This window comes from Phasianus colchicus, chromosome 1, assembly GCF_987193195.1.
Source record: "Phasianus colchicus chromosome 1, bPhaCol1.hap1.1, whole genome shotgun sequence".
Lineage (NCBI taxonomy): Eukaryota > Metazoa > Chordata > Aves > Galliformes > Phasianidae > Phasianus > Phasianus colchicus.
The window spans coordinates 186759290-186771247 of NC_143436.1; the positions used below are offsets into that span (position 1 = coordinate 186759290).

At 39.8% G+C, this 11958-nt stretch overlaps 1 protein-coding gene across 4 annotated transcripts in view; it reads left to right on the forward strand.

Moving 5' to 3' along the window:
* Positions 1-11958, forward strand: part of SESN3 (sestrin 3) — a 44119-nt gene that overhangs the window by 23871 nt on the left and 8290 nt on the right. For 3 of the 4 annotated variants that reach the window (XM_031616136.2, XM_090134015.1, XM_090134016.1), the window contains exons 3-9: positions 3141-3338; positions 3648-3830; positions 4228-4464; positions 5985-6132; positions 8191-8306; positions 10661-10851; positions 11276-11420. In XM_031616136.2, coding sequence (XP_031471996.2) covers positions 3141-3338; positions 3648-3830; positions 4228-4464; positions 5985-6132; positions 8191-8306; positions 10661-10851; positions 11276-11420 — 1218 coding nt within the window. The remainder of the gene's footprint in view (positions 1-3140; positions 3339-3647; positions 3831-4227; positions 4465-5984; positions 6133-8190; positions 8307-10660; positions 10852-11275; positions 11421-11958) is intronic. The other variant, XM_090134017.1, reaches the window with a different exon arrangement.

Here is an 11958-nt window from a genome sequence, read left to right on the forward strand (position 1 = left end):
AAGTTTTCTGTATGTGATTTAGTGTTCAGCTTAAGCCTTGATTTGCACCTTGCCACAGTAAATAGAAGCTTTCCTGTGCAGTAGTTCCCTTGCCCTGAAGTTAATTTTCACAGGGTATTATTTATTGATTGACAAATTGTTTGGGATGGCAGACTGTAAAACTAGGGCCTTTTTTTTGTTCTTTTGCTTTTAAATACATAGGAAAGGCAGATCAATCACGTGCTGTAAGAGCCAAAAAGAAACTTTTGAAAGACAAGATATCTGCTGTTCTCTGAGTCTCTGTTTATGGTGAAGATGTGAATCTAAAAACGAAGTGTAAAACCTGGCAACAAGAAATATAATGAAGTAAAAAAAAAAACAGATATCAAAATGAGCCTTGCAGACTGGAGAAAGAGGAAGCAGAATAAGTTTCAGCCAGCCCAATTTGTGAGGACTTCCTTTATTTATAGAACACGCACTTGAGATACTGAACTTCATAATGATGTGGTTTTTCTTGTTAAGAGAAAAATTGCATGAACAGGAGAAATGTGATTGTAATTAAAATATTAGCATACAACATTTTGAGTGGGTTCTTAATGAATTTATTTTACAACTGATACGCTTGGTAGCAGGTACTAGCTAAGGGTACAGGAGGAAAGCACTGAGCAGTCTACAGAAAGGAGCAGCAGTAACTCAGAGCTGGAACCTCCCTTTACTTGTAGGAATGACAAGTTATTCAGAATCATAAACCAATTTTAAATATTGTTTCTTAAGCAAACAACTGTTTTTTTCCCCCATTCTGTGGCATTAAGTAATGTAGTAGCTAGGAAAGATGTGGTTAGAGTCTGATCATATGTTCAGTGTCTCACAAAGCTTGATAAGAACACTGGTCTTATCAAAGTTCGGTTTATTTTCATGATGTATATGGGCAGGGTGGTAATGAGGAGGAAGTACATGTGCAGTATGAAGAGAATTGCAATCTATGTGGGAATAAATCTCAGAAGCAATAATGCTGCATACTGCTGCGCCTTGTATAGCAACAGTGCAGTCCTACAGGAGTGTATTTCAGTTTTGTCAGCAGAATTTTTTCTCCTTAACTTCTGCTAAGATAGATGGAAAATTCCTGCCAAGCTGGACAACAGCACACCAGCAACACAGTATGACTGAAAAGTAAAATTTCCTCAAGAAACTACTGTATGAGACAAAAGTCTCTTACACACCAGGAAAATAAAGTTGCTGAAGAAACTGGGGGATTCCTTAAATGGAGTGAGGGGCATAAAATACTAAGTGAGATAGACTGATTTCTAAGTCATGAATAGACCACTGATGGCAAAAACATTCCAGAGGAAAACCAAATTGACATGATTTCTGGTGCAAAACAATGAAAGCTGTAATAGTAAGGAGTGACACACATAGTAATAACGGGGTTGCCTAACTGCTTCTCCACTTTATTGGCCCGTAAATTCAAACTGGGAATACAACAGTGAGAAAGGTAGTGTGTTCATAGAATCATAGAATGGCCTGAGTTGAAAAGGATCTCAAAGATCATCCAGTTTCAACCCCCCTGCTATGTGCAGGGTCACCAACCACCAGAACAGGCTGCCCAGAGCCACATCCAGCCTGGCCTTGAGTGCCTCCAGGGATGGGGCATCCACAGCCTCCTTGGGCAACCTGTTCCAGTGTGTCACCACCCTCTGTGTGAAAAACTTTCTCTTAGTATCTAACCTAAACCTCCCCTGTTTCAGTTTAAAACCATTCCCCCTTGTCCTATCACTATCTACCCTGTAAACAGCCGTTCCCCCTCCTGTTTATACGCTCCCTTCAAGTACTGGAAGGCCACAATGAGGTCTCCTCAGAGCCTTCTCTTCTCCAAGCTAAACAAGCCCAGTTCCCTCAACCTTTCCTCACAGCAGAGGTTCTCCAGCCCTTTGATCATCTTAGTGCCCTCCTCTGGACCCACTATGAGCTCCACATCCTTCCTGCACTGGGGGCCCCAGGCCTGGATGCAGTGCTGCAGATGGGGCCTCATAAGAGCTGAGTAGAGGAGGACAATCACCTCCCTCTCCCTGCTGGCCACCCCTTTTTTAATGCAGCCCAGAACGCAGTTGGCCCCCCAGCTTCTCGTCCACCAGGACCTTCAAGTCCTTCTTCACAGGGCTGCTCTCAAGGAGATCTTCCCACAGTTTGTATAAATACCTGGGATTGCCCCAGCCCAGCTTGGTGGAAAAAGATTTGACACACAGTTCATTCATCAGCCCGTCGCCAAGAAGGAAAGCATACTTTAAATAGAGTTAACTCAGCAAGAGTTGTGTCTTCTTGGTTTTAGGCACATTTTCTGTCTCTGTACAGTAAACCTGCTAAAATGGTTTCCCATTTCATAGTGCTTGCGGCAGTAAGCTGGCTGGTCTAAAACTGTGCTATTTCAGGATAAATACTGGGTATTTTAGCCTTTTGCTTGTAGCTTCAATGGTGAGCATGTTTAAAATGGCAGTTCTTGGTGATAAACACTGAGTAATAGTACTAATACTGTGTCAGGGCTTGCAGTTCAAGAGCTGCTTACTTGTACTGCTTCATTTCATCTTGTGCCCAAGGTTTGGATCAGCTGGAATAATTAAAGAACAGCTTTTGTTTAAAGAAAGCATTAAATTCCTATTCTAAATAATACTTGAATGTTACAGACAAATTAGCATTTGATCTCCCCTTCAATTATACAAACCCAGCAGTGGTAGATTGCCAGACTGTTTCTATAATTTGGTTACGTAACCCTACTCTTCTCCATTAGTTTCAAAATTGGTTTTAGGGCTGAGCGTTTGGGTAGTGTGTGTCTGTACAGGTTGACATCCATAAAGACTTTACTTTCTGTTTTTGCTCACTTCCAAATCTGCACACAAATTTTCATTAAGCATCTGAGAGTTTAGCCATTTTGGAAAGCTCTGCAGAAAATGTTCTGGGTTTTTATAGACAGTTGCTAAAACAGCAGTCGTATGGTGTTCTTCAGTGCTCAGTATCCAAGTAACATCTGTGTGCATATTCACTTATTAACAGGCACATGTATACATCTAGATCTTCAGAATTGCCTGGAAGTTTTTTACACAAGCAAACATTTCATACTACAGTATGTATCTCTCCAGTATCTCAAGTTTCTCCATCTTATTTTGAAGGTGATGCAAGCAAATGGTTTGGATGAACGTACTAATCTTCTTGTGGAAGAATACTCTACATCTGGCCGCCTGGACAACATCACACAGGTCATGAGTATCCACACACAGTACCTGGAGTCTTTCCTCCGCAGCCAGTTCTACATGCTGCGCATGGATGGGCCCCTTCCTTTGCCATATAGGCACTACATTGCTATAATGGTATGTACTAATGGGCTATCCATTTTCTCCCATGACCTTGACTTTCTTATTAAAAAAAGAAAAAGGAAGCCTTTAGAAAGAAGAGGCTAGTATGATCTAGAGATTCTCTGCAACCTCAATTAGAGCTTGTGTTGCAAAGTAATCACATTTACTAGAGAACCCTCCCTACTGTGTGGAAATGCTTTGCAATCTAAAACATGCCCCTTTGCAATCAAATTGTGTTTTTGTTTTGTGTTAATATCTTGTTTCAACAAAATCACATTACTTGCTAATGTGCTGATCTTTTCCCTCTGTGTTTAATTATCTTAGGCCGCTGCCAGACATCAGTGTTCCTACCTAATAAATATGCACGTTGATGAGTTTTTGAAGACTGGTGGGATTGCAGAATGGTTGAACGGTTTAGAATACATTCCCCAGAGGCTGAAAAATCTGAACGAAATAAACAAACTCCTTGCACACCGGCCCTGGCTGATCACAAAAGAGCACATTCAGGTACCTGTCGAATTGTGCCTTGTAATAGCAGTAAATGTCCAGTAATAAGAACTGCTAAGAACTAAGCTATGTCTGGTTAGAGTTTTTTTTTTTACTTTGAGTTAAAAAAATTCAGGGAAGTTCTTGAGCATCGAATAAGCCAATAAATTCTGCTGTGTGACAAAGGCAACCAGATTTGTTTTTTAGAAGCAGCAATGACTAAAATAACCCCGGGAGAATCAAGGTAATATATCAGGTCTCTCTCTTTTAATCTAGTGAGTGTTTGTGTGTGAGAGGAGTATGGTGTTTATTGGAAGAAAGGAATTGATCCCTTTTTAAAACTCATGCATAGCATCTTATACAAAAGCTGGGGGCCAAAAGAAATTTTATATTTACACTTTTTTTATTCTCATTTCAGAAACTTGTCAAGACTGGGGAAAATAATTGGTCTCTTCCTGAACTGGTGCATGCTGTTGTCCTGTTGGCACATTATCATGCTTTGGCAAGTTTTGTATTTGGTAGTGGCATTAATCCAGAGAGAGATCCGGATACATCTAATGGAGTCAGACTTATAGCAGTCAACAACTTCTGTGTCTGTGATCTTGCCAATGACAACAACATAGAAAATGCATCCCTCACAAGTAGCAACTTTGGGGTTAGTGTTGCAAGAAGATTCTTTTTGCTTGCCTCTGTTTTGCATTAGAAAGCTTTCTTCCATTCTTTCCTGTTTAAATTTCAGGGTACTTTGAAAGTTTTTGTCTATTTTCTGAAATGCTTGGGTCTGGTTACTCTTACATTAGCTTTAGCAGTTGCTGTGTAATCCTTTTCAAAACCACACTGAAACAGAGGATGATAGTTAAAGTAATGTGATTTTAATAGCTAATCTCACAACCCATTGAGCAAGACTAAAACTATGCTTGCAGTTGGAAACTTAAAGTGCCAGTGTCTGCAGATGACATATCACTGATAAGAACATGGTGTTATCCATGTTCCGACCACGTGGAATGAAAAAAGAAATGGGAAGAAAGCAGCAGAGGTTGCATTATTCATTTTGACTTCAAGGTCTGTGCAGGTCAATTCTGAAAAACACTTCCATGTGGTTGAGAGGAAATGTCTGAAATAAATGGCATGGTTCTTCATGCAGGTGTTCTGGTCTTGAGTGAACCAAGAGAGGACTTAACATAAATGTGGTTTTTTTTCCTAAAATTGCCTTTGAAGAAAAGTCCTTAAATTAATATAAATTGGTGAATTAGCCTCATCTCCTTTATGGAATATAAGGATTGTGAGCAGAGTCAGTAGATGCATTTTTCCAAACTAGCAGTCAGCTTGCAATGTGAGTTTATAATCCATCAGTTCCATTAGTGCATCCGAAGCAAAGTTTCTGGGCTGTAAGACATGGCAGCTTAAATCACCAGGATTTGTTGGTAGTGGCCAAAGGGCTGCTGCTGGCTGTGGGTAGCTTCGTAAGCAGGGAGTGCTGCACTGAGACATTCATAGTTAGGGGCAGAAAACTGGAATCAAGAAGAAAAGGTGGAAGAGAAAGACCAAGCAGTTCACCTTGTGGAAAATGGTGAATGCAGATCACCAAGCTCCAAACTTTGATGTATTTCTGTTGAAGAGAACAGTTTTCCACACAAGAACAAGAAGAAAAGGTGCATGTGATAGTTATTTTGAGCACACAGAATGAATAGAAATGAAAAGGAAAAAAAAAGGAAAATACTGTTCTTCTGTCTCAGGTTGTGTTCCTGTATTGCACTGTGTCTCCCCAGTAAGGTATTTTGTATTACTAGTAGATTGAGTAAAAGTACCATAAAGGTTGTTTTCGTATGCATGTAGGGCATATAGGTGTCTTTTCCTGAGCAATCCTTATGGGGGAAAATGCATTTTAAGCAACTGTGTTTTCCATGTTCAAACACTGCCTTTCCACTGTTAATCATGCTGCAGTACTGTTCTGTGATAGATGAGAGCAACACTTACCTCTTTCCTTCTCCTGATTTTCTAAAAGCAGTTTTTCTACATTCTGTATTACACAAGGAATTCTGGCTTAAGCTTTCATATTTGCTGCTCTCTTTTTTTCTTTTTTTTTTTGAGAACGTCTATTGTTGAGCATGAACTGTGAAGATGACACACGCTGTCTGTCTTCTGATTTTAAAGATTGTCTTGATGTTTTTGCAGATTGCAGATTCCTTAAGTGAGCTGGAGGCCTTGATGGAGAGGATGAAGAGGCTGCAAGAAGATAAAGAGGATGAAGAAGCCTCTCAGGAAGAAATGGACACTCGCTTTGAGAAGGAGAAGAACGAGAGTCTGCTAGTAATTAGTGGAGGTATTTATGTGTTTATGCTTTTTCAGTTTAAGTTGGATTTTTTGGGGGCTTTGCATAAACTAAACAAAGAGTACAGTTCAATGTCTACAGCTCTTTTTGTGCATTTCTTTATGCTGGATCTTGGCTTAGTAAAAGTGTGACAAGGATCACCTGGTTCATCTCTTTAACGCTTCCTTATTGACAAATACCAACATCTATTTTGCTTCTTGAAATTTAGCTTTTGTGTGTTTAGAAAAACAAAACAAAAAATAAAAAAAAAACAACCATAGGCTTCTGTAAGAGTTTGAGTGTAAACTCCACTTTCTTTATATGCTCTGTTTTTTTCAGATTTATTCATTCATGTCTCCTCTCCAACTTGCTGTTTTTAGGGATCATCCTTCTGTACTTTTCTGTTACCAGTATGATGTCAGAGATTGCTTAGCATTCAGTTTATTTCTGACTATTTCAGTTTTCATTTCTAACAAATGATGCGATGAAGTGATCTGTACAGACACCAAGGTTTTTTTTCCCAAGAAAGCATTTTAAGAAGATTGTTAAGACAGTCAGAATCTCCAGCCATCTCCTTATGTTAAAGGTTGCCTGAATATCATAGCTTTATCTCTTTGAGGAACAATTCATAAAATGCCACAAACTGTATGGACAATGTGAGTTTAATGATATCAGTCGCTTCAAAGAGAATCTGGTAAGAAAATCAAATATGCACTGGTGGTGAGTTGCTTCTTCTTGTTCAGAATACAAGCCAGAACAAACGCATCTGAGGTACTTCAGGTTTTGTGAACCAAGCCCAAAAGGGAGGGAGAGTTCTGTGAGTTGGCAGTGATTGTTTTGTGGCTTTCTAAGAATATCCAAAAGCTCTGAAGCAGATTTCCACCAACACATAGTTGGATGTTTAGAAGTGGACATTGCCCATTCTTGCTTAGACAGTCTCAACTGTGTCAATGAACTGAGACCCACTGCGGTTTCGTTTTCAAATTGGGACTTCAGGAAGTCTCTGCCACTCAAGCTTTTAAGCATGAGGTGTTGTTTGGGCTAGGAGGGATTTTTTTTTTGCTGGTGTTGCTGCTAATCTTTCCTGTGCTGGGTTTGAGGTGAGGAGTCTGCATGCACCATGCCTTGTACCCTTCCAGGGAATCCAGCATTGCTGGGGAGAGGGGTGTATGTATGCAGGTGTTAAATTCTTCGCTGAGGATTTGCTTTAGCAGATGCTGCTCAATCTTCTTCCTACGCAGTTATGTTTTGATTGTTTAATGAGGCAGAGAGGAGATAAAGCACTTCTGCAATTCTTAGGCCAACCGACTTTTTAGTGGACATATGGCAACTGTTCTGTCGATGCACGTGGAAGCAGGCCAGGATTTTAACATCAGGGTCAAATGCAGTCAGCTATGCAGTAGTCAACTTCTGCAAAGGTAGTTACACAACCAGGCCACCTGTTTATTCAGGAGGGAAAGATTGATTCCTGATAGAGAACCTACACTTGCTTAGTGACACATTTTGGAGCTCTTTGAAGATGCCTGGTTACTGGGGCTTTGGCAGAATTTCAGCCTGTGCTATAGAGCTCTTCGCTTTCATGTAATCTTCTGTTGATATTTACAAGTGCAGTACTGCATTGCTTCCTTGTTGCTCTTATTCTGGGTTGTTACAGATCAGAGCTGGTGTAATTCTGGACCTGCTCAGCATAACAGTCTGGTTGTCAACAGGATTATTTTTCTGTCTCTTATTCTAATAATAACTTTACTAACAGGATTCATCTTGTCTAAGATACCTAGCCTGTCTCAGAAGTGAACTGAAAGAGGAGGACCTCTCCAGAAGTTTAGTTTATCTCTTCCCATCTTGGAGAAGTAATCTTGATGTCCAGTGTAGGCTGATACGTAGACTCCAGGAGAAGCACGGACTCCATACAAGCAGATGAAGATGGACTTTTTTCCTTCCTTCATACCACTCTTTTCCTTTGCACATTTTTTAATTGCCTTCTAGTGCTGCAGCAGAGTGGTAACTTGAAGTCAGAGCTGACTCCTGTGCTTGCCTGAAGCAAAGTATTTTGGTATTTTTTTCTCACAGCATTTGATGATGAAATAGTTTCTACAGATGTCTCCCGCTACGTTGAAGATCCTGGCTTTGGGTACAAAGACTTTGCACGGCGAGGAGAAGACCATCTGCCAACATTCAGAGCTCAGGTAGCATCTCTTTAAAGTACATTCATTCAAAGAATATAAGCAGGTGTCATTGCAGGACAAGGTGAAGTAGTGGGACATGTTTGTTACATGTGCTTTTTCTTGTTATGGTCCATTAAATAACTTGAAATCTCATTTACCAGCAATCAGTCTTTTACAATTTGTAAATTTCAAACAAGAGGAGATTTCATTCTCAGTCATATTCCAAGTATTAGCAAAATTAATACTTGAAAACTGTAAAGCGTATCACTAGGTCTAGAATAAAAGCAAAAGGTAAGAAGAAAGAATCCTTTTTTGTCCCTTCAAATGTGAAAAAGACCATACTGGAAATATACTTTATTTCTGCCATTTGTATCAAGTGCTCTCTGCCTTGAGTTATCAGTGAATAGATCTGTCTGTGTCTGTGAGAGTGATTTGGTGAAATCCTTCCTGGAGATGCACCACAGCACTGAAATTTGAATGTCTGAAAAGAAAAAGAGTTCTTAAATATGATTACTGTAACACTGAGGTTTCTGACTCTTTATGAATATATAAATATTCAGTGCTGTTGAAAGAACTGTCTTTTGTCTGTACCGTGTCTTACATATGGTATCTTTGTCCATGACCAGACTCATAAGCCTCTTTGTAATATATGATACAGCAGAGACTTTCTAGATGGTTCTGTTCCAGGTTATAGAGTAGATTCATAAGCAGTCTAGTGATAAATTGTAAGGAATGGAAGAAATCTTAAACCGAAACAGAGAACTTCAAGTAAAGCACAGTAGGTGCAGGATAACTCCATGGTCAGAAGATGTATCCAAGACTTTAAAATAAAAAATCTGTGATCACTTTCAGGAAATGTGTTTAGCTATATAGCAGCCATTGCTGGTCTGGATAATTTACTCTGTGGTCTTCATATGAGTCTGAAGTAAGTAGATATTGCCAAAAAGAATAAGGCAGAGTCAGAGCCTGTAAATCAAACATACTGCTTAAATACTTTAGGAACAGCAGGCTCCCATGGAAAAAAACTCAACCAAAGTTGAAATTGGATCTAAAATGTCTCTGCTCTTAAATAAACAGGACAGCTTCTGGCCTATATTCAAAGGAGTCACCTTAGTAATTTGACTTTATTAGTATGGCCTACTCTAAAGCAGTTCGATGTATGTACCCACAGCCATCCAAATACTCTGCTATGAATGCTGCTTAAATTGAAGCAGCATCACAAAACTCTGCAATAAATCCAAACCTTATTCTGTTGAAACAAGACTATCATTTGTGTCTGTGCATTTAAATTCCATGATAGAAATAGGTACTTCACACACAGCAGAATGTCTTAAAACATTAGCAGGATTGCTATAAATCAGCTATTGTCAGTAAGCACTGCTTTGCCCCATCTTGGGGTTTCTGTTTTTGAAGCATTTATAACGTCCCTTGGCTGTACTTGACATCTCTGCAGGGCCAGGTAGATAAGGCATAGCTCCCAAACTTTGTGGTCGTTTGGAGGCAACTGGAGGTCAAATGGGACCTGGAGCATTTCAGATGAAACTGAATTCCAGTTTTAAGCAGCTGAATGTTATCCTTCTTGATACTTCCCTTATTCCTAACCAGGGGTTCAATCTGGTAGATGAGCTCTAAAGCAAGTGAATGGAGCCCTTACCCCTCAGTACTTCTGGAAAACAGCCAGGCACAGAGAAGGATGTGGAGATGATGCCCTCAGTTATAGAGAATCTGTGATGGAGTAATGGAACGCTTGCCAAGGATGTGGGCAAACTAACATGTTCTGTATAACCACAACACAGAGAGTGGTTGTACACTGCTCTAATGCATACAGGGTCATTCTCCTCTGCTGCTGATGCCATGCAATCACCATGCAAAGGTTTCCCAGGCATACTTTTGCTCTTGCAATCTAGCTGCTTGGCTAAGACCTGCATTTTATTACTTTGTTCCAGGATTTTTCAGCACTTTGCCCAATGATTGTACATCCTGGATGGAAGTGCATACTCCACTTCTGCTTGGAGTTAAGCACTAAAGCCTCCAAGAGGAATAAATTTCTAAGTTCTGCAAGTCTATCTTGTTCAGAATGGCACTGATCACAGCAGCAGAGCAGGCAGTGAAAAATTGCCTTTGCACTTCAGAACAAGCTTGGGGCTTTTTTCTCACATAGGATGGTGATAGCTGTTGGGCTGTTGTGATGTGATACTCATGGACAAGGAGACCTGGCAGAATGGAGCAGGTGATATCAATGAAAGATTCAAAGTGCAATTATTTGGAGGAGAACAAAGCTACTCACAGACAACAAAAAGTGTTGAGTTGTTGAAAGAGTCACACAGGGACTTCACTTCCTTTGTATATTTATTGCTTTCCTTTTTCTCCTGCAGGACTATACTTGGGAAAATCATGGCTTTTCCCTCGTAAACAGGCTTTATTCTGATATTGGGCATCTCCTCGATGAAAAGTTCCGGATGGTGTATAACCTCACGTATAACACTATGGCAACACATGAAGATGTTGATACGACTACGTTAAGAAGAGCTTTATTTAACTATGTCCACTGTATGTATGGAATCAGGTATGGAAGAAAACCCCTGGCTAAGGAGTACATTCAGAACTCTGTCAGCACCAAATGAAAATTGAACTTTGTGAGAAGCATCATCTTAGACTCTGGGTGTAGAGGTGGAGGTAGTACCTCAGTCTGGAAGTTGAGTGGTTTCTCTGCTGTGTCAGTAAAGCTTTTTTTTTCAATGTTTTATAATTATGAGTCATATAAATGATTATGAATCAGGTTGAAACCAGCCTGTATTCTCTGCTCAGAAAAGACAGCATCCCAGTAGCGAGCCTTTCCTCTGTTAGCAGAATGTATTCTAGCATATATAACAAGTGCTTGAATTTCTAAGCATAAAAACTTAATCCTGCAAAAGATCAGAAGTTAATGCTGCAAATGACCGTGCTTTTAAGAATGTATGTCCAAGAGAATTCCTGCCTTTGTTACGTAGGTATGATGACTATGATTATGGAGAAGTTAATCAGCTACTTGAACGCAGCCTGAAGGTTTACATAAAGACAGTGACCTGCTACCCAGAGAGAACTACCAAGCGCATGTACGATAGTTACTGGCGTCAGTTCAAGCACTCGGAGAAGGTACGTATTGCACAGCCAGACTGGCTGCACAGAGGACCACATCATGTTCATAAATGAAACTATGGTGACTCCCTGCCTATAGCAGGGGGTCGGAACTAGATGATCTTAAAGTTCACTTCCAGCCCAAACCGTTCTGTCATTCTGTGACTCCTAAAAATGGCTGTATTTCCCAAACTAACTGTTTGTAACTAGAGAAAAACAAATGAGGTTAATTCATCGAATGTTAAATATCAATCTTACCAAAATACTTGGTAGTGTGCTGGAAGTATCGATTGGTTTTTTGTGTTTTTTCTTACTTTGAGTGACTTCTGCATAAAATTGAACTGACATCTGTAATAGAAATGTGGATAAACGTGGGAATGCAGATTCAGTCAACCGTGTCAATGCTTTGGATTTGTGGATCAAAAAAGAGCTTATTCCATATAAATATAATCTTCACAGTGCTTTTCATCAATAAAATTGTCAACATGTCTTCAGATATCTAAGTTAAATACTTCCTGACAGGTTCAGTGCTTGCGTGCCTGCCTGTCTGATGTAT